Source organism: Pezoporus wallicus, unplaced genomic scaffold, assembly GCF_028554395.1.
Source record: "Pezoporus wallicus isolate ANWC-B61680 ecotype Strahan unplaced genomic scaffold, APGP_CSIRO_Pwel_v1 contig_3710, whole genome shotgun sequence".
Lineage (NCBI taxonomy): Eukaryota > Metazoa > Chordata > Aves > Psittaciformes > Psittacidae > Pezoporus > Pezoporus wallicus.
In genome coordinates this window covers 5491086-5519021 of record NW_026640315.1, presented here as the reverse complement: position 1 = coordinate 5519021, position 27936 = coordinate 5491086, and the positions used below count along the sequence as shown (strand labels likewise).

At 62.9% G+C, this 27936-nt stretch overlaps 5 protein-coding genes across 5 annotated transcripts in view; 3 read left to right on the top strand and 2 right to left on the bottom strand.

The window, feature by feature from the left end:
- SDK2 (sidekick cell adhesion molecule 2) overlaps nt 1-9187 on the top strand; it is a 42434-nt gene extending 33247 nt beyond the window's left edge. Inside the window, exons 24-45 of the mRNA XM_057418561.1 lie at nt 80-230; nt 327-564; nt 639-754; nt 838-1027; nt 1173-1271; nt 1534-1728; nt 1809-2010; nt 2354-2457; nt 2545-2615; nt 2705-2840; nt 3426-3482; nt 3731-3832; nt 3961-4076; nt 4519-4705; nt 5173-5310; nt 5387-5548; nt 5669-5794; nt 6089-6253; nt 6342-6482; nt 7159-7297; nt 7622-7748; nt 8724-9187. Coding sequence (XP_057274544.1) covers nt 80-230; nt 327-564; nt 639-754; nt 838-1027; nt 1173-1271; nt 1534-1728; nt 1809-2010; nt 2354-2457; nt 2545-2615; nt 2705-2840; nt 3426-3482; nt 3731-3832; nt 3961-4076; nt 4519-4705; nt 5173-5310; nt 5387-5548; nt 5669-5794; nt 6089-6253; nt 6342-6482; nt 7159-7297; nt 7622-7748; nt 8724-9077 — 3316 coding nt within the window. The 3' untranslated portion in view covers nt 9078-9187. The remainder of the gene's footprint in view (nt 1-79; nt 231-326; nt 565-638; nt 755-837; nt 1028-1172; nt 1272-1533; nt 1729-1808; nt 2011-2353; nt 2458-2544; nt 2616-2704; nt 2841-3425; nt 3483-3730; nt 3833-3960; nt 4077-4518; nt 4706-5172; nt 5311-5386; nt 5549-5668; nt 5795-6088; nt 6254-6341; nt 6483-7158; nt 7298-7621; nt 7749-8723) is intronic.
- RPL38 (ribosomal protein L38) overlaps nt 1-27936 on the bottom strand; it is a 280018-nt gene that overhangs the window by 78232 nt on the left and 173850 nt on the right. The window lies entirely within an intron of this gene.
- Nucleotides 14261-20135, top strand: CDC42EP4 (CDC42 effector protein 4). Its single transcript, XM_057418563.1, has 2 exons — nt 14261-14368; nt 19029-20135. Exons 1-2 carry the CDS (start codon nt 14278-14280, stop codon nt 20060-20062), a joined length of 1125 nt encoding a protein of 374 aa, XP_057274546.1. The 5' UTR covers nt 14261-14277; the 3' UTR covers nt 20063-20135.
- SLC39A11 (solute carrier family 39 member 11) overlaps nt 14739-27936 on the top strand; it is a 118888-nt gene continuing 105690 nt past the window's right edge. The window contains exon 1 of the mRNA XM_057418567.1: nt 14739-14761. The gene's annotated coding sequence lies outside the window, so the exon portion shown is untranslated. The remainder of the gene's footprint in view (nt 14762-27936) is intronic.
- Nucleotides 26107-27886, bottom strand: CUNH17orf80 (chromosome unknown C17orf80 homolog). Its single transcript, XM_057418568.1, has 4 exons — nt 27622-27886; nt 27212-27319; nt 26898-27014; nt 26107-26460 (listed from the first exon to the last, which is right to left on the bottom strand). The coding sequence occupies exons 1-4, from the start codon at nt 27884-27886 to the stop codon at nt 26432-26434; spliced, it is 519 nt and encodes a 172-aa protein (XP_057274551.1). The 3' UTR covers nt 26107-26431.

Genomic DNA, 27936 nt, shown 5'->3' with positions numbered 1-27936 from the left:
GGGCGATGCTGCGGTGTCCTCCCAAGGGACCGGAGCCCCCTTTGTCCCCTTCCATGACCCCCCCTTTCTCCTTCCTCAGTTTCCGCATGCGGCAGGTGAACATTGTGGGCACCAGCCCCCCCAGCCTGCCCTCCCGGAGGATCCAGACCCTGCAGGCTCCCCCGGACATGGCACCTGCCAACGTCACCCTGAGGACAGCCAGCGAGACCAGCCTGTGGCTGCGCTGGATGGTGAGGGGGGACCATGGCTCATGTCCATGGGCGAGGGGCTCATAGGGGCTGTGGGACACCGTGACTGATGGGGCCATCTCTGCCGGATGGCTCCAGCCTCTCCTGGAGCAGGAGTACAACGGGAATCCCGACTCGGTGGGCTACAGGATCCGGTACACGCGCTTGGACGGGAGAGGGCAGCCAGCATTGCACATCATCCATGACCGTGTGGAGCGGGAATACACCATTGAGGACCTGGAGGAGTGGACCGAGTACCGGGTACAGGTCCAAGCGTTCAATGCCATTGGATCGGGGCCATGGAGCCATGCGGTGGTTGGACGCACCCGGGAGTCAGGTACCACTGCCCACCCCGTGGCACCGGGCACCCACCCCAGTTAGATCTACCACTGACTTTTACCACCTCTGCAGTGCCCTCCTCTGGCCCCAGCAACGTGTCCGTGGTGGCCACCTCCTCCAGCAGCATGCTGGTCCGATGGAGCGACATCCCTGAGGCAGATTGCAATGGCCACATCCTCGGCTACAAGGTGAGCTGCTACCGTTGTGCCACCTCCAGGCAGTGATGCCAGCTCCATCCCGGCGCTGGCTGTGTCACACGGGTCTGTTGCAGGTGATGTACAAGGAGAAGGACTCGGATGCACGTGCCCGGTTCTGGCTGGCAGAGGGCAATGCCTCCCGCAGTGCCCAGCTGACCGGGCTGGGCAAGTACAGGCTGTATGAGATCCGTGTGCTGGCCTTCACCAGGATCGGTGATGGAGCCCCGAGCCGGCCCCCCGTCCTTGAGCGGACACTGGATGATGGTGGGTGGCAGCATCGTGGTGGGCAGAGACCCCCAAAGGGGGTGCTGGGGTGCCTAAGACCTTCCCATCCCATTCCTGGTGTGATCCCCCTATTCCTCTCTACTCACTTGTGCGCTCCCTGGTGAACCCCATCTCTCTCCTCCAGTGCCCGGGCCCCCCGTGGGGATCCTCTTCCCCGAAGTGAGGACCACCTTGGTGCGGCTCATCTGGCAGCCTCCTACGGAGCCCAACGGCATCATCCTGGGTAGGTGGGGAGCCATGCGGTTGCGCCGCGCTGGGATGGGGTGCCAGGGATCCGCGTGGGGAGGCAGAGCCCAGCTCCCTGTCATCCCCGGAGCATCGCAGACCCCAGGGCTGGTGTTTGCATGTGAGCTGCCCGGCGCAGGGAGCCGAACCCCTCACTGCTGGGCAGCGCATGGGCAGGGATGGAGGAGGGAGCCGTGCACGGGGGGACCCCAGGTCGGTGTCCCCTCCACCAGCCCCCCCGTGCCGCTCCCTCCCCGCAGCGTACCAGGTCTCCCATAGCCTCAACACCACCGCGGCCAGCGCTGCCGCCGTGGAGGTGCTGGAGCCCAGCGCCCGGCAGTACACGGCCACCGGCCTCCAGCCCGAGGCCACCTACTTGTTCCGCATCGCGGCGCAGACCCGCAAGGGCTGGGGTGAGGCGGCCGAAGCCCTCGTGGTGACCACGGAGAAGAGAGGTAAGGGGGCAGGGGGGTCCAGCCTATGGGGCTGTGCCCACGGGGTGCCCGCAGCGCCTCCAGCCCCTCGCCTCCCGCAGCCCGGCCGCAGCCCCCCGGGAAGCCGCTGGCGCAGCAGGAGGAGGTGCGTGCCCGCAGCGTGCTGCTGTCCTGGCAGCCGGGCAGCGACGGGCTCTCCCCTGTCCGGTTCTACACGGTGCAGAGCCGCGAGCTGCCCGACGGCGACTGGGCTCTGCACCCTGCCCCTGCCAGCCGCAACGCCACCGCCTTCGTCGTGGATAGGTGAGATGGGGGTGATGGAGGGTGATGGGGGGTGATGGGGAAATAGGGATGATGGGGAGGTGGGGGTGATGGGGAAATAGGGATGATAGAGGGTGATGGGGGATGATGGAGGGTGATGGGGAGGAGGAGTTGGGGGTGATGGAGGGTGATGAGGAGGTGGGGGTGATGAAGGGTGATGGGGAGGTGGGGGAGATGGAGGGTGATGGGGAGGTGGGGGAGATGGAGGGTGATGGGGAGGTGGTGTATCTGGGTGATCTGAAGGCCCTTTCCAACCCAAACCCTTCTGTGATCCTATGAAGGGTGGTTTATGGGGTCGCCCACTGGCTTCACTGTCCCCACACAGGCTGAAGCCCTTCACCTCCTACAAGTTCCGTGTGAAGGCAACAAATGACATCGGGGACAGCGAGTACAGCGAGGAGTCGGAGTCGCTCACCACTCTGCAGGCGGGTCAGCACCTCCTGGGGCAGGGCGAGAGGGGGTTCCCCCCTTTCCCTGGGCATCCCTGGAGCCTCATCACCCACTTCTCCCGCACAGCCCCCGAGGAAGCCCCCACCATCCTCTCTGTCACCCCGCACACCACCACATCCGTGCTCATCCGCTGGCAGGTACTGCCCTGTCCCCTCTGCCCTGCGCGGGGCCACAGGACGGGCCACCGGCCCCATGGGAGCAGCCCCTCATTGTCCTCCCCACTCAGCCCCCGGCCGAGGACAAGATCAACGGGATCCTGCTGGGTTTCCGCCTGCGGTACCGCGAGCTGGTGCCCGACAGCCTGCGCGGAGGCTCCCTGCGTGGTATCGGCAGCCCCGGCGCCACATGGGCACAGCTCACCCGTGAGTGCTGCTGGCCCCAGCGGGCCTGGGGATGCGGGGCTGGGGGTGACCCAGTGGTGGTGGGTGCAGGATGGAGCATCCCGTGCTCCGTGGTCTCTCCTGGGTACCAGCCTGGAGATGTCGGGCTGGGTAGCACCTGCTCATGCCCCCAGGTCTGTGGTCACCGATGTGCCTGTCTAATGTCAGCAGCTCAGTCCTGCTGTGCTCAGCTCCAAGTCCCTGTAGTGCAGGTGTCCATGTGTCCACCTAACATGGGTGTGATGTCCTGTTGTGCGTGTCGGGGTGCGCTGCTGTCCTCAGACCCCAACGGGAACAGGGTCTGCTCCACGGGCAGCAGGGACATGAGTGACAAGGGCACCATGTCCCCTCCATCGCTCTCCATTGCTCCCCATGGAGACCTTGATGCCCAGACCCAGCTTGTGCCGCTCAGGGGCTCCTTGGTGCTGTGACAGCCCTGTTGGCACCTGAGGGTGCCAGCGCCCTGTCAGGGGTGGGCAGCCATGCAGGGGTGGGTGCTCGGAGGTGGGATCCCACCCGTGCCATGGCACTAATTGGTTGCTGCTCTCCCTGCCCCATGGCTCCCAGCCGTCTACGCCGTGCACAACCTCAGCGAGGTGTCCCTCACCCAGTACGAGCTGGACAGTAAGTCACTGCTCCCCCTGCCCCTCCGTGCCGTCCCCTGCATGCTCCCCACTGCCACCCTCTGTGTGTGCGTCCCCTCTGCCTGCCTGAGCTGCAGAGTGAGCCCAGGAACACCTCTGCCTTCCTCTCGTGCTGTTCCTTGGAGACACCCCCTTTCTACCCAGCAATGGGAGGAGCTGCTCGGTCCTCTGGGGGTCTCAGGACCTCCCCACAGCAGCGGGGACCCCGCTCACCCCTTTCCCCCACAGACCTGAGCAAGCACCGGCGCTACGAGATCCGCATGAGCGTGTACAACGCGGTGGGCGAGGGCCCCCCCAGTCCCCCCCAGGAGGTGTTTGTGGGTGAAGCGGGTGAGTACCCAGTGGGTGCCCCATGCTCCCGCGTGTGTGCCAGGCCAAGGGATGCCCCCAGCATCAAGGAGGGGCTTTCTCGTCCCCGGGCCTGCAGGGATGTGACGCTGTCCCCTCCCTCGGCACAGTGCCCACCGCTGCACCGCGGAACGTGGCGGTGCAGGCGGCCACGGCCACGCAGCTGGATGTGACCTGGGAGCCGCCACCCGTGGAGAGCCAGAACGGGGACATCCAAGGGTACAAGGTACCGCCGCTGAGCTGGGACCGGGGGGGGGGGGGTGGATCCTGCGGGATGCTGGGTGTCATCGGTGGGTGCTGAGCTCCCCTGAGTGATGCTGTGAGTGTGGGTGAATCTGGGCCGGTTTTGGGTGCTCGGGGAGATGCTGCGCGTCCTGTTGGCAGTGCGGGGAGACATCGGGAGCCCCATGCCGGTGCCAGGCGGTCGCAGGGCGGCAGGTGGCGCCCTCGGTCCTGGGATGCAGCCGGGATGCTCAGATCCATCCTTTAGGAGCCTCCACTGGAGCAGCTTCTCCAAGCCCCTGCGTGCCTTGAGCACTGCCAGGGATGGGGCAGCCACAGCTTCTCTGGGCACCCTGTGCCAGCGCCTCAGCACCCTCACGGTGCGGGGAGGGTGAGAGGGGGCTGGATCCCTGCATCCCCCCCGCTCCCCTCCTCCCTCCTGGCAGATCCACTTCTGGGAGGCGCAGCGCCAGAACGGGAGCGAGCGGGTGAAGACGCTTTTCCTGCCGGAGCGCGGCGTGAAGCTGAAGAACCTGACGGGGTTCACCTCGTACTGGGTCAGCGTGGCCGCCTTCAACGCTGCGGGAGACGGGCCCCGCAGCGCCCCGGTGAAGGGGCGCACGCAGCAGGCAGGTGGGGCCCGCGGCACGGCTCCCCCCGGCCCCTCGCGGTCACACCAGCACCTTCCTACCCCTTATCTCCATGGGGAGGTGTCTCCGTGGGTCCAGCTTCTAGGGGTGCTCAGTTGATGCCTTCATCCCGGCTCCTGCTCCCAAGCAGACATCAGATACCCCAGAGGGTTTGTGCACTGGGGACACATGGAGAGGAAAGTCTCGGCTGAGATTTGAGAAGGATGAAGGTCTCAGAAGGACAGCCAAGCAGACTCATCCCCTGAGCCATGCATGGTAGCCTGGCAGGGTCTTTGACTCCATCCCCACCACAACGCACGGGAGAGGCATTGGGGTGGGGTGAGATGGTTTATCACCATCACCAACAAATGTCCCAGCCCCATTAAGGTGGAGACAGGGAAAGGGGCTGGATTCATGCTGGGAATGTCCAGCGGAAGCACTGAGCTGGCCCCATCCACTCTCCTCCTATAGCCCCCAGCGCCCCAGGATCCATCCGGTTCAGTGAGCTGACCACCACATCGGTGAACGTGTCCTGGGAGCCACCGCCGCTGCCCAACGGCATCCTTGAGGGCTACCGGCTGGTCTATGAGCCCTGCATGCCCGTGGATGGTGAGGGCATGGCCGGGGTGCCGGGGGGAGCCGGGTGGGCTCTGGGAAGGACCCGGCTCAGCCTCCATCCCTGCAGGCATCAGTAAGATCGTGACGGTGGACGTGAAGGGGAACAGCCCTCTGTGGATGAAGGTGAAGGACCTGGCCGAGGGCGTCACGTACCAGTTCCGAATCCGGGCCAAAACCTTTGCCTATGGGCCAGATGTTGAAGCAAACATCACCACGGGGCCTGGGGAAGGTATGGGGGGGATGCTGTGTTGGGGTAAGGGAGGGGATGCAATGGGGACCAGCCCCACTGGGGCTGGCTTGGTGTGTGCAGTTTGTACCCGCGTGCCTCCAGCTCTGCTCTGGTCCCCAGGTGCCCCTGGTCCCCCCGGCGAGCCCTTCATCTCCCGTTATGGCTCAGCTATCACCATCCACTGGTCCAGCGGGGACCCCGGCCAAGGGCCCATCACCAGATACGTCATCGAAGCCCGTCCTTCAGGTACTGCAGCTCCGCTCTGCTTTCTATCCCCACCTTGGATGGGTTCAGGGGAAAGGGAAACTGAGGTAGGGAGCGCTGAGCTCTCCCAGGCCACGCAACAGGATGGGTTGGAATTAGGACATGGACGTCTGGGGAGTCAGCTGTGTGCTGGTCCATGAGGACCATGCTGCTGGGGCTGATGGAAAGGAGCTGGTGAGCGGTGGAGCAACACTCATTGATGCTGCTGCTCTTATGGGTACAGAGGTCCTGCTGCTCCCCCAGCCTCACCTCTCCTAAGCTCCCTCTCTCTTCCAGACGAGGGGCTCTGGGACATCCTCATCAAAGACATCCCCAAGGAGGTGACCTCCTACACCTTCAGCATGGACATCCTCAAGCAGGGGGTCAGCTACGACTTCCGTGTCATCGCTGTGAACGACTACGGCTACGGGACCCCCAGCACACCTTCCCCCTCCGTGTCAGGTAGCCAGTGGCCAGTATGGGGGTGACCCCATCCATTTCCCCCCCCCCAAGTGCTCATCCTCCTCTGATCCTCCCTGCTGTGCCCCAGCCCAGAAAACCAACCCGTTCTACGAGGAGTGGTGGTTCCTGGTGGTCATCGCCCTCGTGGGGCTCATCTTCATCCTCCTGCTTGTCTTCGTGCTCATCATCCGCGGACAGAGCAAGAAGTACTCCAAGAAGTCAGACTCAGGTTGAGCACTGGAGGGTGGTGAATGGGACCCTCAAGGGGGGCAGAGCTCTGACCCAAGGCCAGGTTGGGCACAGGGGCTTGGAGCATCTTGCTTTAGTGGAAGGCGTCCCTGCCCGTGGCAGGGGTTGGAACTGGATGAGCTTTAAGGTCCCATCCAACACAAACCATACTGTGTTTCTGTGACCCCATCGAAGCCTCCCCGCCTGCCTTTGGGGTGAGTGGGACAGTGGGATCCTGCCTCAGGGCTCAGCTCCTCCTATGACATCCGATAAAGATGCTTTGGGCTTCCTGGAGGGAGCTGGGAGCTCCAGATGAAATAGTGGCTTGTCCTGCTGCGGCTCCGGAGGCAGGGCAGCCTCCAGTGCGGGCTCGCCAGAGGTCACTGGGATTACTCAAACACGGCTCTGTTTTCTTAGCTGTCAAGGCTCAAATTGTGGGGAAAATCCAGACCTCCCATTAAGCAAACAGAGCCGGGAGCTGGAGGCGATGGGGCCGGTCGGGCAAGAGCCAAAGCAGGCTCAGCACGGCCGCAGCGCTGGCACGAGGCTGATGCTTGGCTGTGGTCTGTCCCCACCGGAGCTGGCACAACCCTACCAGGGCCATTCCAGGTCCAGGTGTGTCCCCACACACACACATGGGGAGGGTTCTGGGGGAGCCTGAGCATCCTTTTCCTCAGGGAACAGCTCCAAGGCGACGGCCCTGAACCACGGTGAGATGGTGAGCCTGGATGAGGGCAGCTTCCCAGCCCTGGAGCTCAACAACCGGCGCCTCTCCATCAAGAATTCCTTCTGCCGCAAGAACGGCATCTACACCCGGTAGGAACCCGCTGGGCAGGGGGGACCTTTCATCCCTGCTCCATTGTGGGGTGGCAATGGGGCTGGGGAGGGCTGGCGTCCCACAGGATTGACCTCATTCTGCCCAATGCCATTTGCTGAAGCCCCTGCACCAGCCTGCTGTGCCAGGATGCGGAGCAGCCTGAAAAGCTGGGAATCCCTAAGAGCCCACGGACAGGCTCTTTGGAGGGCCTGGACGTGGCTTTAAGGATGCTCCCCGAGCCTGTCCCGTGGATTGGCTGGGCTCATCCCTGTGTGGCAGAGCCCCAAGTGGGGACCTGCACTGAGCATCCCTCTGCTCCCAAGGTCCCCACCACGGCCCAGCCCCGGCAGCCTCCACTACTCGGATGAGGATGTGACCAAGTACAATGACCTGATCCCTGCCGAGAGCAGCAGCCTGACCGAGAAACCCTCTGAGGTGTCCGACTCTCAGGTGCCCACCCAGGAGATGGGGATGTGGGACACAGGGACACAAGGAAAGGATGGACAGTGCTGGGAGCCCTCCCTGAGCACCAACCCCGCTCTCTGCCCACCACCACGCACATCCTGCTGTGCGCTTGGGAAAGGCAATGCTGGTCCTGCTCTCCTGCGTTTTTAGGGAGTAGCATCCCCTGCGGCTTCGTGACGCGGAGCCAAGGCAAAGCTGGCACAGCCCCTGGCTTGTGCGCTGGGGACGTGGCACCGTGGGGTGCACCCAGGGCTGCTGAGGACAGGGGATGGGAAGGCAGCGGGGTTGGGACCCGTCCTGCTGCCCGGTTACTGGTGGCAACCCTGGAAAATGGCATTTTGTCTCATCCTGGAGCCAGGGGCATCTGTGGCCATGGGCAGCTCCCACGGGGACCACGGGAGCATCACCCCGCATGGATGCTGGCTGCTGAGCCCCAAGACCAGGCTGAACCCAAGGGCCACTCCTTGGGGCGCTGTCCCCAAGCATGGGGGTGCCCAGCCCCAGCGGTTCCCCCCTCGCTGCCTGCCCTGGCCGTGGCTTTGCAGATGCCGGCCCCGCTCCCCGCTGCCGGCTCGGGGCTCGAGTGGCTCTTTGAGGAGCTGTGAAGAGCGGCGGGAGCTGGCGCTGGCCCGGGGCAGCTTCCCCACGGCCCTCAATGGGCCCTTTGTGCGCATGGAGGAGGCTGAATCCAATTACAGCCAGCGGGAAGGCAGCGCCTCCCCAAAACACCTCCCGCCTCCGGGAGGGGGGGGGGGAGCACGGCCCCAGGGACCCCCCGAGGGGCCCCATTGCCCTTTTGTGTGCGCTCTGTTTAGCTTTAGAAAGCAGCAGAAACAACCCCAGCGGTGCCGCAGCCCCGCAAGGCTCTTGGGATGCGCTCCCCAGCATCCCTCAAGGAGCCGGTTTGGGGGGGGGGTGATGCCCCTCACTCTGCGCTCATTCTCTTATCCCCTTCTTTAGGGCAGTGACAGCGAGTACGAGGTGGACCCCGGCCACCAGAAAGCTCACTCCTTTGTGAACCACTACATCAGCGACCCCACGTACTACAACTCGTGGCGCCGGCAGCAGAAGGGCATCTCTCGGGCGCAGGCTTACAGCTACACCGAGAGCGACTCCGGCGAGCCCGACCCCGCCGCCCTGCCCAACAGCACCTCCACGCAGCAGGGCAGCCTCTTCCGGCCCAAAGCCAGCAGGACTCCCACCCCCCAGACCCCCGGTAACCCCCCCAGCCAGCCCGGGACCCTGTACCGCCCGCCCAGCAGCCTGGCCCCCGGCTCCAGAGCTCCCATCGCCGGGTTTTCTTCTTTCGTTTGATGTTGAAACAGAAGCGGAACACGGGAGAGAGGAAAATATATCTAAAAAAAAAAAGGGAAAAAATAAAGGAAAAGCCCCCGAAATTAAGGAATAAAGCAGCGAGGAGGAGGAAGAGGCCGAAGGGCTTGGGGCCATGGGGGATGTTTGCTTCCCTGCGGAGCCGAACCCAGCTCTTCGTCTGTGTTATGGATTGCTCAGCCAAGGAGGGCTGGGAATGTTCGCAGGATCGCACCGGACTTCGCCCTCGGGACCTGCAGTGCTGGGGTCCCTATGGGGTGCTGGGGATCTCACCGTGCCAAACCCTGGCCCCTCCGCTTGTGGTCCCCCCAGGACGTGGGGACAAGTGGGGGTGACACAGAGACCCCAACTCAAAGCCTCTGGATATGGAACCCCAACCCAGGACCCCCAAGCCTTTGGTAAAAGGGGCACCCACATGCGAGGAACCCAGGGGACAACCGATTCCTCCTTCCCTTGGTGCCCAGGACTTGAACCCCAGGAGCCCCCTGCCGGGGTGCACATGGTGCTGATGCCCCCCCCTGATTTTGCACCCCGGATGAGGCTCAGATGGGGCAATGCAGCAGCCAGACCCCCCCCCCTCCTCTGCATTGCTGGTGGTTTGGGGTCTCTTTCAATGGGGTTTTGTTCAAGGGAGCACAAGGGACATGCGATGGGTGGTGATGCCCAGGGGGGGTCTGGGGCTGTTTTGGTGCATAGCAAACCCTCTCAGTGCCTACTGCTGAGCCGAGGGAGATGCCAATAAACAGCCTGAGGATCAGCGGCTCTCACTTCTCTGTCACCCTGCTGGGATGTGTCTGTCCTGCTCTCCTACCTGGGCTTGTGTCAGCCCTACGGCACCATGGAAGGAGCCAGGCAGAGGTGCGGGGCCAGCATGTGGCTCAGAATGGCACGGGGAGCAGTGATGGATGTATCCCTGCAGGTTTCCATCCCACTGGGGTCTGTAGCTGGAGGGGAAAGGGTGACCCAATGGTGGGATGGGGAAGGAGGGAGGTGGATGGATGCACCGGGTGCTTTTGGCATCACCAGCACTGGAGGCTTCTCCTGGGGTGGTTTCCACCCTCGCTGCCTGCTCTGCCCTTCAGGTCTGGCAGGAAAATCCGGGTGATGGGGTTGGGTTCCATCACCCGTCACCCCTCCAGCAGCAAACAGTGTGGGGATGGAGGGGAGGGGGATGTGGAGCTAAGGGAGGGGGGCTCAGCCTGGTGTCAGCTCTGGCTTCCTTGCTTGGGGGCTAGAGGACCAGGGGCTAGAGGACCAGGGGCTTGAGCCCCTTGTAGGCACATGCCTGGACCCTCACCCTGGTGTGAGCAAGGGTCTGGGCAGAAATGAGGGATGCTGGTGTCATCACTGCCAACAAGCTACTGTCCCCATGGCACATGGTGGTGGCCATGGAGCCACATCCGGTGGGTGACTCATCTGACCTACTTGGAAGCTGGTGCTATAGGGTGCACAGCACCCAGGGGTGCCCGTCCACAATCTGGGCAGCAAAGGGATCCCCAGCCACCCCACTTGGGTGGAGGTGTTTGCAAGGGAGCAGAGCATAGGCAAACCCTGCCCTTTGTTTGCAGCCTGGCTCCAGCCCCAGGCATCCTGATCGGTGCAAGAGAGACCTTCCTGCCACGGGCTGGGACATGGGGCAGAGCAGGTCTGGGGAGTTGAGTGGCACAGGCGAGCTCCCCATGTGAGGGATGCTCCTTGTGCAAGAGATAATCCCCATGCAAGGGATGCTTGAGGTGCCCGTGTGGGGTCTGCATGTGCTCCCCAGCAGCCAGGGCAGAGCAGAACCCAAGCCCTGCTGCCTACCCCAGCCCAGTTCATCTCCAGCTATGAGGAGGAGAAGCCAGAGGGTGCAGCAGCATCCGCAGCAGGTTTGGAGCTGGCACTGGGCCGGGTGATGAAGCCACCAGTGTGGCTGTGGCCGGAGCACCGGGGCCCTGCGGCAGTGATGGTGGCAAACGCAGAAGGAGCACTTTCTATTGTGGGTTCCCACAGCGCAAGGATGCAGCACCCGAGGAAGTGGCACATCCCACATCCCACATCCCACCGTGGCTCTGCTCCGCGAGGAGCCTCCCTGGCTTGGTCCAGGAGCCAGCCAGGGCACAAAGCCCAGTGTGGGCACAGCAGAGATGGGCTGAGTGCCACTGGCACCACTGGGAGCTCTTGTTCACTTGCGCTGCCTCAGTTTCCCCACGGCACAGATACAACCGGCCTGGCTGGGCTTGCGGGGGAAGATGCTGTGCTCCCTGCCAAGCACAGCCACCTCTTTCCCCACTCTGCTGCCACAACCAGCTCTTCCCTAAAGTCCCTCCAGGCAGCACTGTGCTGCCTGCACCCTGCCTGCGCTGCCAGGTCTCTGTGCAGGGCGAGCTGTCGGCAGCAATCAGTCCCTGAGGACCGAATTGGCCTTGACACATCCCCTGACTGCTGCTCGGCGGAGCCCTGCGGTTCAGCCAAGGGCAGAGCTCTGCTTGCTTATCAGGACTGGGCGAGCCAAGCGGGACAGAGCGGAGAAGCTGCATCCCAGACCTTGCCCTGTGGATGGGCAGCCCTGGAGCGGTACCCGCTCGCTGCCCCTGCTGTGATGGGGAGATGTGTGCCGGGGATGAGGGTGGTGACCACTGGGCTGAATCCCATGAGTTATCGTGATGTATCCCGGCTGCAGCCTGTTGGTGTTGGAGGAGCCAGGTACTAACAGTTTGTTTGCCAGGTTAGGATTGGATCAAGCGTGGAGTAAAGAGAATACACTTGGTGTGGGCAGTGGAGGAGCAGCAGCCCGGCAGCCTGGGCTCTCCTTTCCCTCCAATTCCCCCCAAGCACAGCCGAGTGTCCCCACCTTTCCCTTGCCATGGGGCCAGGAACAGCCCCTCCTGCCGTGACTGGGACTCAGTGCATCCTCAGAGCCCCACATGCCCCAGGCCTTGCCACCTCCCATGCCGTGCCAAGGCTGCAGGGCTCCCGGAGGCAGGATGAATCCTTCTGGGACAGCAGGAAGAGGAGAGTGATGGAGAAGGTGGATCCAGGTCTCTACACCCTTTCCTGCACGTGTGGGTGCCCGCTATGACCAAAGGGGTCCCTGTGCCAAAGCTGTGCCAGGGCAGGTGCTTTCCATGGGCGCTGCTGATGCCCCAGCACAAGCCAGGGTGGCTGCAGCAGGGCCAGGTGATGGGTTCCCAGGCAGATAATGGGTTGTGTGAGCCTGTTCCCTGGCCAGGGGAGCGTCCCTGCTGGGAATTGCAGCCATCTGCACCACAAGCCTGCCCACAGCAGGCTCCAACCTGTGCACGGCTCGTCCTGGCACCCATGGGTGCTGAGCGGGTGATGCCCCTCAGTAAGCCGGGTAACCGCTCCTCCCTGGGAGAACAGCATGGAAAGGGGGCTCTGGGGAAGCATCAAGCTCTCTCTGCAGCATCTCCAAGGCGGTGTTGGCAGACAAAGCTGGCAGCGCTGAGGCAGGAGGAGGGGATGGGGCTGCCGGGAAACTCGGGCGCTTCTCCCTGCTCTGCCTCTCAAAGCGCTTTTCAAGGCCGTTCTTTCTTCTCTGCTTTCAAAAGCCGCTGAGAAGCAGTAAAAGGAACCGGTGACGGGTTCAGGGAGGGGGGCAGCGATGCAAGCACCCACTCCTGAGCCCCCCAGCACCCAAACCCTGCTGCTGGCTCCAGCCCTGGGGCTCTGCATGGCCTGAGGCTGCAGAGGAGAGGAGAGGGAAGGGGCCCTGTCCCTCTGAGGCAGTTTCTCAAGCTGAGTGGGTGCTGCTCTTCCCAGCCGGAGTCAGGGCAGCCCATGGGAGCCTTCCCCCACCTCCCGCTGATGTTAATCCCTCCTGACCGGGCTGTCTCACTGTGCTCCCATGACAGCGTCAGGTGAGGCGAGCAGCGCTGTGATTAACGGGTGAGCAGAGCTGCTGCTGGGGGCTCAGGCAGACCCTCCTCCTCCTCACCTGCCAACAAACCCCTGTTGCACCCAGCGGTGGCTCCCAGGGGACCCTCCTCAGCTGTGAGCACGGGGCTCTGCCTCTTGCCTCGGTATGCCCATATGGAAAACAAGGAAGATCAAATTTGCCAAACAAACCGGCTATGGAAATGGAACTGCTGCGAGACAAGGAAGCAGCGCGGCCTGGAAAGGCGACGGCAGGCACTGGTGTGGTGGTGCTGGACACCGGGCTGCGGGCTGAGGTTGTGCCCTGGGTGGTTCGGCCACGGTGCCAACAACAGCTCCTCCACAGTGCCAGGAGCAGCAGCTCCATGGTTATGCCGTGAGCAGCCTCCTGCCCTTCCCATGGAGGGAAGCATCTGCTCTGGGTGAGCCATCGAAGCATCCAGCTGCTGCTAAAACCAAGGCCCCTGAGCTGGTGCTGGGGAATGGAGCTCCTTGCACCACTGCCAGGAGACATCTTCGGGCCCTGCAGCACTGTGTCCCAGCCTCCGAACCCCCAGGGTGGCACGGCCGGGGGACCCCAGGGCCCCATTCGCCACCCCCCTGCCCCAGCCCGGCTCCCTCGAAGAGCTGGCAGACGCTCCGGAATACACGAGAAACGCCGCATTAGGCAGATTCGGGATAATCTTGTCTCTCCCGCCCCTTTTCTCCCACAAAGGTCTCCATTTAATCCCCGAGAGCAGCTCTGAAGCCCTGCACTTTCCCTTTCAGCGCATCGCAGGGCACGGGGGGAGCACAGGGAGCCCCAGCATCACCTCCTGGCCACACATCACCCAATGGAGCCTCGGCCTGGGGGAGCCCCTGGCCCCTCGACGGGGTTGGAGCAGCGGGGCTGGGTGGGGACAGAGCTGGGGGGCTGAGGAGTGTGGGGTCACGGTCACGGCTGCGACAGGGACATCGGTGCTGCCCTGGGGCTGCACCCGCCACCTCCCGCAGATCAGGTCGGCTCTTAATTCCCCTTAATTAAATAGAACCGGACACCCCCTGCTTCTGCCCATCCTCCCTTCTCCCTGGGGTGCTGCCAGCCCCTTGCTCTGCCCTCGGGGACCCCACTCAGGACCCCCCCAAAGGGAATGGACCCGGGACCCCCCCATCCCTGGCCCAGGAGGGGCTGCAGACCCCACTCGGGGTCTCCATTCATGACACGGGCTGGGACAAGCAACACCCCCCCACCGCCCCACTCGGGTTTGAATGGAGGGTATGGGACTGCCCAGTGACGTGGCGCCGCGCCATTGGCCCGGGCGGGGCGATGACATCATGCCCGCCGCCGCGGTTTGGGGGGGGCAGTTTCGTTCCGGCTCGGCTCGGCCATGGACCGGCAGCGGGCCCCGGTCGCGCAGGTACGGGGGGGATGAGGTTCAGCCCGGTGCGGGTCGGTACGGTACCGTACGATGCGATACAATACAATACGGTACGGGGCTCGGCTCGGTACGGGAGGAGGCAGCCGGGCCCCGGCTCGGCTATTGTCCAGCGGCGGGCGGGGTCCCCGGGGCTGCCCCAAACCCCACTCCGGTACCGTTCTGCGGGCGGCGGTGCTCCCGTTACCCCCTTCCCCGCCCGTCCGTGGGGCCGGTCCGTCGGGCGAAGGAGTTAACCGGATGCGGCTCCGTGTTTGCCCAGCGTGGGGCACCGGGCGGCTCACCCCGCCCCGGCGGCAGCGATCGCGCCTCGCTCCGTCCGGTCCCACCGGCGGGTTGCGGTGTCCGGAGCCGGCCGTGGCCGCGGCCGGGGCGGTGGCTGCCCGCGGCCCTTCTCGGAAAGGTTGATCCGCCCCGCGCTGGAGCGGGTCCAGGGGCACCCCGGGGCTGGGCACCGCGGGTGCTGAGTCAGGGCCGCCCGAAATCCCCTCCCCGGTTCATCATCCCGCTGCCCGGGAGCGGGGCTTCCCGCCGGGCTCCCCGCCCTGCGCTCCATCCCTGCTGTTCCCGTGGCTGCTCCCACAGCAGACGCTGGCTCCCAAACCCACCCCGGTGCTGCGGGAGCCGGTGGGGCGCGGGACTCGCCCTGGGTTGACCCCGGCGGTGGCTGCGTTCAGTATAGATGTTTCCGAGTGCCGAATCTATGGATTGGGAAGGGAGCTGGGATCGTTAATGGTCTGCGGGAGAAATTGAGGCATAGAGCGAAGGGAACACGAGTCTCTGCGCCTCGGGACAGGGCTTGCTGCCTAGCTGGGCACCCAGTAAACAAGTCTGTTTAGCACACAGCTCCCCCGGATACCATGGAGAGAATCCAGCTGAGACTTAACACCGGGGAGCTTCAGTGGGTTTGGCTCCAGGGGGCTGGAAGAGCAACGCTGGCCTCAATCCCCATCCCCGGGACCGGCCACCCAACGCCATCCCATGGGCTAACCCAGCCGTGGGGCTCCATCCCCACCGGGCAGACCCGCGCTGCTGCCGGCCCCGTTGTGCTGACCGCGGCGGTCTCTCCCTTTGTTCCCTGGTTTTGTGGTGAGCGCAGCACAGACGCCGTGGTTGTGCCCCCCCCTCCTCGCCCCGAGCTGGGCGCTGCGGGGTGCCGGGCCCTGCCCGCAGGTCGGGTGCGTGGCCGGGCTGTGGGACATGCGCCTGTTTACTTCCCGTCCATCGCAGCGAAAACCGCAGGAATCTGGAGGTCGGGAGGTTCTGTTTAGCCCCTGTATCCTGCCGGAGCCCGGCCAGCCCCTGTTGTTGTGAGAGATGGAGCCAGGGCCAGCGAGGAGATAACCTTTCCCCTCGGCAAGGGTCCCCTCCTCGTCCTGCAGAGCCGCCGGCTGGTTCGTGGCCCCGTCGCAGGAGGATTTATGGTCCTGTGCGTGTTCTGGCGTGTCCTGCCAAGAGTTCTGTGCTGAACTCTGGCTAGCTCCTCGTTGTTGGCAGCTCCTTGGGGAGCGCTGCTCTCCTTCTGGCACCGGTGCGCCGGTGCTGGGGTGCTGAGTTCCCAGCTTGGCGGCGAGCGGTGTGCCGGCAGCCCTGGCCAGAGCCGAGCTTCTCCTCCCACCCTGGTGAGCCGTCTGCTGGCCTTGGCTTTGAGGCTCGCCGCCGGCTCACTTTCCACTTCCAGAGGTGCTGCCGGGGCTGCTCCGTGCATCCCAGGGCTGAACTTCACCAGCGCCCCAATGCCAGGGACAGGACCAGACCTGTCACCGCGCCGGGAGGAGGCTGTCACCGGGGCGCCCGGGCTGCCCGCGCCAACAGCACCGCCTGCCCCCGGGTCCTGGGAAGAGTCGCTGGGGAGCTCCATGTGAGGGTGTGACAAGGGGCTGGTCCCCTCCCGGAGCCGGCGGTGGCAGGGTGTGATCCGTGCCCTGTCTGCCAGGCAGCAACATCAAAGGGCCACATGAGCCAGATCCGGATCCCCGACCGGTCCAGCGCAGCCCCTGCCCCAGCGCCCAGCAGGGTGGGGAGAGCATCCTCTGATCTCTGGGCTGGAGGGTGCTGCCTGGGGTGCTGTGCACGGCAGAGCTCGTTTGGAGCCGGCCGGGCTGGCTGGGATGCTTTCCCTCTCCCAGCCTGTGAGCGGGATGAGCCGGGGGCAGGATGTGTGGGAGCGCGGCTGGACCCACGTATCCCCCCTTGTGTGCACTCATTCACGGGGGTCCTTCTTTAAGCTGCTTGTGCCTCAGTGGGTGCCTGGTGCTGAGCAGGGTGAGAGGGGGAGGATGTAGGGGTCTTGTGGGAAGCCTGAACCATGAGGGCTCACAGCCCCAGGGCTGTCCCACCCTCCACACTGGCTGCAGGATCCGCTGTCCTGCAAGAAGGGTGAAATCATGCCCATGGGGACCTGAAGCTCTCGCTCCTTGGAGCCTGTGGTTCCAAAGGGCTGAAATGTGGGAAGAAGCGCATGTTCTGTCAATACACTTCATCCCTCTTGTCCTCAAGCCAGACTTGCAGGTCTCATTCCTCCCCTTTCCCGAAGTCCTGCAGGGACTTGGCTGTGCTCTGGGCTCCCTCCAGGATGGCAGCGCTGCCAGCCTGCCTGCCTGCGCAGTCTCTCGGGTTACAGAGCTGCTTTCCCTGGTAGGTAGCTTGAGAGGCAGCAGCAGCGAGGCTGCCCTGGCCTGGTTTCCTTTGTGAAAGCACCACAGTGGGAATGTCACAGGATCCGCTCTCCCTGAGGAAGAGGAGGAGAACAGAGCTCTATGTCCAGCTCCCCTGGGCAGGACGGGGCTGGCAGCCAGGCAGCAGCATCCCATTGCTCCGCCATCACCTCTTGGGGTGAGTGGGGAGCAGAGAGTTGAGGGATGGGGGAGACTTTGCCCACTACAAAAAGGCTTCGTGGGCAGGAGCATCAAGGGGGGCCTTGGCGGCTGGTTTGGAGCTGTGAGGGTGATGGAGAGCTGCTGGCCGGGGAGGCTGCTGCAGCGCCCTGGGGATGCTCCAACCTCCCGCTGGCCCCCAAGCCAAGGCTTGCGAAGTATCTCGCAAATGCTGGAGTTGGCCTCGAAATCCAAATAGGAGGGCAGGACAGTCCCCAGATGGCCTAAATCAGCAGCACGGTTGCCTGGCCCAGCCGGGGAGCTCGCCGGGAGTGTTTGTTTTATGTAAAACCAAAGGCTGCAGGAATGCCGGCCTGGAAGCAGATCGGCAAGGGGAGAGCGGCTGTGCCGTGCACACGGGTGAGATCCTGGCTCTTGCTTTGAGGGTGTGGAGAAGGCAGAGTGGTTGTGTTTGTTCCCACAACTGCTAAGGATGAACTGGATGCTCCCCACGTTCCGCAGGCCAACCCTGGCTGGCTCTGTGCGGAAGTGCTGCATGGAAAGGCGAGGCACTGGGACTTTGCCCCCACGTATGGGGTCAGAGTCCCTCCTTCTGCAGCCTGCATGAGCTCCTGCTGCTTTAGGGGGGGGCAGACGGATGTCACAGGGCAGGTTTGGGGTGGGATGTGGGGCAGAAACCCTCCCCTAGCTGTGCCAGGAGCTCGGGGCGGATGCTGTGGTCCCCTGCAGTGTCCAGTGAGCAGGTACAGGAGCGGGTGGTGCTGTGATCGCTGCCCTGCAAAGCCACTCAGCTGCACCGTGGGGCTGGATGGGCAATGCTGGGGATGGGGTCCCCCCCCAAGGCTCACACCGAGCACTGACATCAGCCCCTTCCCCGTGCGTGCCACGGGGCCGCGGTGTCGCCGGCGGTGCCCGAAGGGAGGAAGCGTGTGGCTGAGCCCTTCCTCCCCATCAGCCTCCCCCGGCACCACCTGGGGCTGCCCGGCGCCAGGGATGCGGTGACGTAGTCCCTGTCCCCTTCTGTGCGGGCAGGACCACTGGTGACACTGAGGTGGCCGTGGGAAGGAGAAACAAGGCTCTTCCCACATCCTGCTCAGCCACCGTCATCTCTGCTGCCACCCCTGAGTCACAGCGGGGACAGTGAGGTGGCCGGGGTACGGCCACAGCATGGAGGGGTTTGGGGTGCTCAAAGGCTGTGTCCCCATATCCCCATCCTGCCCGGTGTGAATGGTACCCGTGGGGTGCCTGCCCGTCCCCATCCTGGCCCCCCCCAGCACGCTGCTTGCCTGGCGGTGCCTCCCAGGGGCTCTACGCCCTCCTCACACACTTCCTGCCGTCTGTTTCCAATTCCTCCTGGCGTTTGCTCCTCCCTGCTTGCTTCCAATTAAAAAAAGGGGGAAAAAATATCCCAGGCATCTTCTCAGCGCGCGGCTCCCGGAGGCTCCGGTGAGCTGGGGCTGTGCGGGAGGGGATGGTGGGTGCCTGCAGTGCCCCACATCCCTTTTGGTGCCCATTCATGCGGGGCAGAGGGTTGGGGATCATCCTGCAACATCCCTGCGCCCAGGTCTTTCTCTTGTGACCCTTCCTGTCTGCTCCACCGATCGGGTTTGGGACCCACTCGATCAGAGGGTGTGGGGAGCTGGGGGGTGTCTGAGGACACGTCCCCGTGAATGATTCCACATATGGATGCTATTCCCAGGGGAGCAGAGCGGATGTCATGCGCGGGGTCATGGGACTGGTGCCGGCAGGGCTGTACCCATTCATGTCCTCCAAGCCTGACCATGCCCCTCTCTGCTGTCCCTTAGGAGTGACCCCTTGTGAGGCCGGCGGGATCCCAAGCGCAGCACATCCCTGTGAGCACCGCCCGGCTCCGTCTCGGCCGCCCCGGCGCAGCCCCCGTCCCACCGCGGCGATGCCGATCCTCAAGCAACTCGTGTCCAACTCTGCCCACTCCAAGCGGCGCTCCCGGGCGGACCTGACGGCCGAGATGATCAGCGCGCCGCTGGGTGACTTCCGCCACACCATGCACGTGGGGAGGGCAGGGGACGCCTTTGGGGACACCTCCTTCCTCACCAGCAAGGCCGGGGAGCCGGGGATGGAGCCGGGCGAGGAGCCGGGAGCCTCCAAGCCCAGCCTCCTGTCCCGCCGCTTCCGCAGCAGCAAGCGCTCGCAGTCGGTGACGCGAGGGGACCGCCGGGACATGCTGGGCTCGCTGCGGGACTCGGCGCTCTTCGTCAAGAACGCGGTGTCCCTGCCCCAGCTCAACGAGAAGGACGTGGACCGGAGCGCGGGGCAGCTCCCCAAGAGCCTCTCCTCCAGCCCCGTCAAGAAGCTGCCCGAGGAGGGGAGTCCCGAAGAGCAGCAGCGTCCAAACGGGGCGGCCGCGGGGCCGCTGAGCCCCGGCTTGGACGAGCGCGACTTCGGGGACATCACGGAGCTGCCCGTGGTGGTGGCCAAGAGCGGGGCGGGCATGAAGCACGCCGAGTCCATCATGTCCTTCCACATCGACCTGGGGCCCTCCATGCTCGGCGACGTCCTGAGCATCATGGATAAGGAGCAGTGGGAGCAGGATGAAGACCCTGAGGCGGAGGAGAGCCGCGAGGAGGAGGAGGAGGAGGAGGAGGAGGAGGATGCCGCCACCCTGCCTGGCTCCCCGGCAGCATTCCCAATGAGCCAGAGCCCGTCCCGCGGCGTTCGCTGCCCCCCCAGGGACAGCAGTTCAGGGCCAGAGGAGCGCAGCCCCGTCCCTGTGCCCCTGAGCCAGCGGGGGGGGGGCCCAAAACGCCCCGACAAGGAGTTCTCATTCGCTGATGAAGATGATGATGAGATCAGAGTATAAGAGGCGGGCGCTGATGGCTTTGGTTCTCATCCGCGGTGGTTGGACACGGGGCTGAGTGTCCCCGGGTGGCACTGGGGGGACTTGACTCATGCCTCCTTCCCTCTCCCCATCCCAGCAGGACAGTGCTCAGCTCCTGGGAATGGGGACACCGACACCCCCGGGGAGCTGCGGCACGTCCCGGGAGGGGAAAGCAGACTCTGTTTCAGTTCTTTCTGTTGGACTTTGGATATTAGCTTTTCTTCTGCCCCCTCTTGCCCATGTAAAGCAATATAGGGCCGGCCAAGGTGAGGCTTCCGAGTTTTAGCCCCTTTAGTAATATATTTTTTTCCACCGTACCGTTTTTACTGCTCTCTGATTTGTACTTTTCCTTACTCTCGCTTTTGGTTTTAATGGAGGGGAGGTTTCCCATGAGGAAGGACTTGGCTGGGGAGCTCAGATGAGGCTCCAACTCCCTGGGCTTCCGGGGGACTTCCGACAGACCAAGAGCCTCCAGCCCTGTGCTGTGATGGGGGCTCGCTCCACATCCCTCCGATGGATGGATGGAAGGAAGGATGGATCCATCCCGGATGCTTGACACTACAAATGGGGGGATGCTCCTGGCCATCCCTGCCTCCGACTGCTCCCAGGGATGCTGATGGGAGTGTGGGTCTGTCCCCTGTGAGCCAGGCTGAGCCCTGAGGTGTCCGTGCTGGGCAGCCCCTGTTGTGGCATTGCTCTGCCCGGGCAGTGCTGACACGGGCCTGGTGCAGGTGCTTCAAGAGCAGGTTTTATACCATGTATGTACAAATGCAAAGAATAAAAGGAACCGGTAGTGACTGCAGTGCCCTGAGTTCCTGGGGGGTGGTGGTGGTGGGGATATGTTGGACCCTGCTGCATGCAGGGACCTGGCTTTGTGCTGTCACCGTCCCCAGCCCCTGTCCTGCTGCTCCCACCATCCCTGCCTGGATCCTGCCTGGCAGATTGCCCCTGGCCAGTGCTGTGGCCCCTACAGAGGCCATGCTTTATCTGCCCTGTGGTGGGAGGAAGCGGGTGAGCTCCCACTGACCGGATCTGGCTCTGGGCTGGGACCCTCCGGCCAGGCTGGATCCTGCCAAGGGATGGCTCTGCCAAGATGCTGCTCTGCTCCTGCAGCCCCATTCCCTGCCAGCCAGGGAGCGATGGCTGAGCAGGACCGGCTGTCCTGGCTACTCCCAATCCCTGCGGCAAGCAGGATTCCCTCACTAGAGGCGGGTGGGGAGGATGGATCCTGCCCTGGATGCTCCAGTGCTCCCGGTGAGCTCTCCCCTGGTGAGGCCGGTGGGAGCGGGTGAGTGCTGTGCCGCAGTGGGGACACAATAGGGTCCTGTGCGTGTGCCAGGGCCGATGCAATGCCCCGTGGTGTGGGACATTGGGCTATTGTCTGGGATGGGAGAACAACAGCAGCTGCTCTGAGCTCACCGGGCTGCCTCTGCCCCGGTCACTGCAGCACAGCCCCAGTGTCCTGTGCCAGCATCCCCTGCCCTGAGCTGATGGTGCTGGTCCCTGCATCTGTGAGGCCACCAGGCTGCTGGGGAGGGGGGGACCTGGCTCTGGTCCCTTACTGATGCTCTCATGCAAAGCAATGGGGCAGGGTAGGTCACTGGGGTTTGAACCCCGTGCTCCCTGGTGGTGCAGGGAGGGGAGAGGCCCTCGGGTGACCCAGCACCGGCCGCCTGCGACTGTCACTTGGCAATGGTGATCTCTGTGACAACTGTCAGCTCCAGCCTCCCGCTCGGCAGCACCGCGCTGCCGCGAGCCGATGGGGCAGAAAGAGCCCTCTGTGGGATTGAGGTTACCCCAGGAATGGGCTCCTCCCTGCGAGGGTGCTGAGGCGCTGGCACAGGGTGCCCAGAGAAGCTGTGGCTGCCCCATCCCTGGCAGTGTTCAAGGCCAGGTTGGACACAGGGGTTTGGAGCAAGCTGCTCTATGGAAGGGGTCCCTGCCCGTGGTTGGAGCTGGAGGAGCTTTAAGGTCCCTTCCATCCCAAACCACTCTGATTCTATGCCACAGCCGCACTCAATGGGAACAATGCCATGGGTCCTGGGTCCTGGTTACAGTGCCAGCAGCACCCGCAGCCTCCCCAGCCCCTCCATCCGACAGCACAGGGTGGACACCTCAGCACGGGACCCGGGGCGTGCGTGAGCCGTGGCTGCTCGGTGCGGGTCGGTGCACAGGCCCCCCGGCAGCGCTGCTCCAGTGCATTTATAGCTACTGACAGAATGGGAGCAGGTCTCCATCCCCGATGTGTCAGGCCGTGGCACTCCGGGCGTGTGTCGGGATGCTCATGGCTGTGGGATGGAGAAGGGACGGAGCATTAGGTTAAACCTGGGGGCTGCGGGGTCCTTTCTGGCTGGCACCAAGAAGCGGTGCAGCACCATGGTCATGCCCAGCACGTGCTGCTGCAGCCTGGCAATGGGGACCGAAGGTGACCTGTTTGTCCCTAGGGTACAGATGGTGATGTGGGGCTGCCCTGCAGGCACTGGAGAGTGGCCCTGGGGACAGTGCTGCTGTGCACCCAGCGATGCTCAGACACAGGATCCATCTTTCACTGTGCATTCGGTTCCAGCACTGGGGCCGTGCCTGGCTCTGCTGGATGCCGAGCAGCATTCCCGGTGGGAGGGGGTTAACGCAGCCCCTGGTGCTCCTGGGGAGATGCGGAGCAGCTGCTCTGCCCCGGCGCTGGGGCTGGAGGAGAAGCAGATGTCGGTGCGGAGGCAATTACAGGGATGCGCTGGGGCCGGGGCTGAGCTCCCTGCACCACCAATCCCGGTGCAAATTGACATCAGATGTGGGCAGCTTCTCCCTCTAAAGCAGCGCCCGGGGCTGCGGCAGGGGTTGCGTTTGCTCTGGCTTGGGGAGGAGGAGGGGTTCTCAGTGCTGCTGGGGCCCCGGCTGGCTGCAGTGACTTGCAGAGTGTGGTGATAGCCCTGGGATATCGATCCTTTCTTTGGGTAGCCTCAGTACCAGCCCCTCTGCAGGCCTGGGGGTGCCCCTTGCCAGAGCAGGGGTGATGCAGGAGCTGGTGGCTGGTGTGGAGCAGCAGCGAGGAGCTCAGCCCCTGCCCTTCCCGGGTATGGACAGTAAGTCTGGGACAGGGCCCTGCAGCATCCTTGGGGGGTGTTGGGGTTCTCCTCCTTGCTGCTTGTCCTGCTGGGGCTCCTGCCGAGGCCAGGCTCGCTCTGGGCATTGCTTCCTTAGGGATGCATCCAGCACAGTGCTGAGGGGGCTGAGATGCTCCTGCCCTCGATGGCACCAGCACTGAGGCTGGTGGGTGAAGCTCTCCCTGCTCTGCTTTCCCTACAGAGCTGGGGGCAGCCATCTGCACCTTCTTCCACCAAGGGCTGTGCACCAAGGGTGAGTGCTGGGGAGGGATGGGACCAGCATCACCCTGCAAGACCCTGGGGACACCAGGATGGGCCCCTTTTCCCTCCAGCCCATGCCCATGGCAGGTTTCTCCATGGCCTTACAACCAGTGCGTTGGCAGGGTTTGCCCCAAATGCTAGCACTGCTCAGAGCCCATCATCCTCCCAGCCCTTGGGATGGGTGCTCCCACCCCTTTGGCACTGGGGAGGGCTTGAGCCCCTCCAGGGCAACCAGACCTTGTCAGTTCCTTGTGGACCAAGCCCTGTGCACCCAGTGGGTCCTGCACATCCCTTCCCCATGGGAAAGCTCCTCCTGGGATGCACCAAGCTGGGAGGCGCAGGATGGGGGATCCGGGGTGCAGGCAGGATGGCCACAATGGGTGCTGTGGGGCACAGGGAGGTGTGACAGTGGGTGCATGGGGTGGCCTGGTGTGTGCTGCCCCTTCCAGCCCGCCGGTGGGGTGAGGACCCTGGTGTGAGGGCTCTGCACCAAGGGCAGAGGCTGCGGCTTCCTGCCCGAGTGCGACCAGAGCAGGATGCCCGAGTGCTGTTTCTGCTCCACGTTCAGTAGGTGCAGGAGCCTCTCCCACCTCCAGCACCCGAGTCCCGCAGGCCTGGCCTCCAGCAAGCGCTTGATGCCACCTCCTGTCTGCTGGGAGAAATGCCCCAAAGCCTGGGTGCTCCTGGGGCATCCCGGTTCCTCCCCACCCCGCAGCCCATCCCGGAGTGATTTCCATTGCATTCGGTTGAGGGTTGTCCTGCTCTTTGCTCCTGCAGGTGAGTGCAGCAACAAGGACTGCCCCTTCCTGCATGCTGATTGCCCCTGGTATGACCCTGGCTTCTGCAGGCAGGGTGAGCTCCTAGGATGGGTGCTGGGGGCTGCCTATGTCCCCTACTTACCTAAATAGGATCCTCTCCTTTGCATGGCAGGTCCCTGGGCTTCTGCCCAGAAGGACCCAACTGCACATTCATGCAGTAAGTACTGTGCAGGCTGGGGGGAAAATCCCACCCGTGTGGGGCTGCAGAGGTGGCCGTGGTCCCTGCAGTGTCTGGGTCAAGGACAATGGTGTTTTGGGTCTTTATCTGAACTAACGGAGCCGCTCTGGTCTCTCCCCGTGTCCATCCTGAGCTGGTGACTGCATGGTTTACAGCGGGTGGGCAGGGGATACTCCAGTCCCTATGGGAAGCCACAGAGGAATGTGGGGGTACCACTTACTATGTCCCAAGGAGTAACTGCCTGCTCTATCCCTCTGCAGCCTCAAGGCTGGGCTGATGATGAGCAGCACAGACCCATCCAAGGTGATGCAGAGATGTCCTTTTCTCCTGTACCTCTGCCCATCAGGGTGATGCAGAGCTGCCTCTGCCCCACAAGCTCCTACAACTGCCCCATTCCCTCCAGGGAGCTGGCTGTCCTTGGGGGCTGGTACAGCTGGACCTGACTCCCAGCAAGGAGACTGGACACAAGGATGAGCTGCCCATGGAACCCCCTCTACCAGGCACTGGAGCTACCCAGCACCCAGCCATGGGACACCAATAGCTGCTCCCCGGGCACACAGACCCTGCCCGAACAAGGCACTGGCTTAAAGGTGAGTGGTGTTGGGACTGGGAGCAATGGTTCACCTTGGAGGAAGGGTGAAGGGAAAGGATGTGAGAATGAACACGTGGTAACGGGGCACTGGACTGATCCAGCACAAACCTGGTGCCTGCCTCTCCCTGTCATCCCAGTGCAGGCAGAAAGGTCACAGCTCCAGTAACTGTGGGAAGACACAGCTGGAAATCCTGCTGGGGAAGTGACTCGAGTGCTTCAGCACAGACATGGAAGGATACAGCAGAGCAGGATGGAGCCAGCGAGGCAGCTGCTGGACTAGAAAAGCCAGTTGGGCTTGGTTTTGCCCAGCACCAGCTCCCACAAGCAGCAGAGAAATCACAGCTTCCTTAATGCAACTAAACCTGGGCCCTTCACAGCTGCCCCATGCCCTCCTGCACAGGCAGCCACAGGTTTGATGGGAGTGGGGCCCTGGCAGATGGGGGTGTGGGGATGCCAACCCCTGGGAAGGGGGCAAAAGCACCACGTTTGAGAACACACAGGAGCAAGCAGGCAAGGCAAAGCCACACAAGCTTTTATTGCTGCTGAGAGGGAGGGAGTTAGTGGTGAACCCCCCCGACACAGCTGACACAACTGCCCCACTCTGAATAAAGAGGTTGGATCTTTCTCACTTGGCTTTTGTTTTAAGCCCTTCATGCCTGTAGCATGAGCAACCCTTTCCCAGACATGTTTGGCAACGGCAGGCTACAACCAGCACTGTGCTAACTGTGCTCATCAGTCTGATGCAGGCACGGGTTTGCCCTTTGGGCACAACAGCTCATCCAATGGAATTTTTTCCTTCCCTTCCTCCAGAAATAGGGTGCTGTGGTCCGAGTGCTGCTGCTCTCATGGCTTCACCTCGGAGCCTGGCAGTCGCACCAGTGCTGTGCTGACAGTGAAGAGGGCTGGGGGATCTTTGTGGAAGGAAAGAACCCCCTTTCTCCTGTTAAACCCCATCAAGGTAAGTAAAAGATGGGCTCTGACTTAAAGGGAACAGTTACTCTGGCCACAGCCCATCACAAACCTTACATCACCCTGACTACAACGTACAGGTCCATTAATCTATAGCAGCAGTGCAGGAATTGTCCTGTGCCTGGTGTCCCAAAGCAAGATTTAGGCTTCTGCAGACTACAGGAGCTCTGCTGCACCCTGACTGCCCAGGGTGGCTCTGCTGCTTTCTTCTTTCAGTACTAAAAGCTGCCTGAGCCTCAGAGCAGTGACTGCAGGCTGTCAGCGTCCTCCCTCTGCCTACAAGGAGGTAACTGAAAAGCAGCCCCTCTGCAATAGAAGAACCCAACTCTGACCTCTGCTGATTTGAGTCCCTGCTGGGACACTGGTTCTGAGCTCTTCTGCTGGCGGCCAGCAGAGATTCCTGATCATTCCTTGGGTGCTGTTCCAGCTGCTTCAGTGGTATTTACGCCAGCGATAACGCTCTGGAAACACAAGAAAGGGGGAACACGAGAGGACAGCGTCAGCACAGTGCTCTGGGACTGCAGGAGTGCAAGTCCTGTAGGGGAAACTACGAACACAGCCCAGTGAATCCCTCCTCAGTTATGAGTAAAACCAGGGAACGGGTGTTTAAGTGTTGGAGCACCCCTTCTGCTATGTGCAGGGTTTAAAAGTGCTCCTGATGGTTCCTGGAGCTGTCCAGGGAGAAGCTGTGAATCAGGAACTGGTTTCACCACCTTTATTAGCTAATTCCTCTGCCCACCTAAGCCAGGTCAGGATATTGCTCTCTGAGCTCTGATATTAATCTTAACTGTGAAGTAATTATTTCAGAGCCTGAATTAACATGAATGGCAAATACTTTTCTGCTGCTGCAAAAGTGAGAAGTCCTGAAACAAGACTGGTACCAAGAAAGGAATCTTACTGATGTGCTGATAGTTCCAGGCATAGCTGAGGAGGCAGTACCCAGCCAGCAGCATGGAGACTCCGGCTGGTCCACCCTTCTTCACGTTGATGTATTTGTTGTAGTAGCTGTTCCAGGCTGTTGGAACAGAAATGTGAGGGTCAGATCACGTGCAGGTCTTATGAGTTCACTGGTTTCCACATCACTTCCCAAAGCCAAATGGTTGGGTTTGGTTATTTACTTCTATAAAGATCCATCCAGGCTCTGCTCACTTGGACCAGGCTGTAGTGGCTAAATGGGATAGCTCTGCCCCAGGGGCAGGAATTCAGCCTCACCTCTCTGTGCTCCTCCAAGCAGCGCCCGAGGGGAGAAGTCTCTGGTGGTCACCCACAGGGGCAGCTCCCCCAGCCTCACGTCCATCAGCCGCCTTTCCAGGAGTGGACCTGTGCAAGGAGAGTGGTCAGAGGCAGGGAATGAGGGACTCGGGAAGGGAGAAGGAATCGTCTCTCCCACGAAGGGAGCTGGCTTCACCAGCACAAGCACGCAAAAGCCTGACTCAAACTGAATACAAGTGGAACCCTTTGGGTTTGCAGGCTGCAGGGCTGGACACCTGAACCTCCACAGACCATTCCTGGATCCCTTTCCAGATAAGCCCAGTGTTTCCCACCCCTCCTCTCCCAGTCACATCAGCCAGTTGAGCCTGGCAGTGCAGGGAATCAGCAGGGAATCAGAGGCTTATTGTTACCTTGCTGCCCCTTGGTGAAACTGCCCATTGGTGTCTTCATTGTGATCCCCACATCCTCATGGAAAGGCTTCCCTGGAAAAATCCTCAGCCCATCATAATTAGGATGTAAGTCTGGAAACCACTCCAAGCCCAGGGCCCCTGCCTGCGTGCTCCTGCCAGGAGCCCGGGGCAAGCAGATGGGATGGCTTTGGGAAGCGCGGAGCACGGGCTGGTGCAGGGCCAGCTCAGCATCCCTCCTTGCGCTCAGGATGGGCTCAGACACCATCTGCTGTGCACTCTCACTAAGCTCCTGTGTGCTGCTTAGGTAAGTTTTGG

Coding starts and splice junctions, on each gene's coding strand:
- CDC42EP4 (XM_057418563.1), top strand. CDS start 14,278: ATGACATCATGCCCGCCGCCGCGGTTTGGGGGGGGCAGTTTCGTTCCG. Junction 14,369..19,028: donor AGCGGGCCCCGGTCGCGCAG/GTACGGGGGGGA, acceptor GCTGTCCCTTAG/GAGTGACCCCTTGTGAGGCC.
- CUNH17orf80 (XM_057418568.1), bottom strand. CDS start 27,886: ATGGTGTCTGAGCCCATCCTGAGCGCAAGGAGGGATGCTGAGCTGGCC. Junction 27,320..27,621: donor TTTCACCAAGGGGCAGCAAG/GTAACAATAAGC, acceptor CTCCTTGCACAG/GTCCACTCCTGGAAAGGCGG. Junction 27,015..27,211: donor GCTTGGAGGAGCACAGAGAG/GTGAGGCTGAAT, acceptor CTGTTCCAACAG/CCTGGAACAGCTACTACAAC.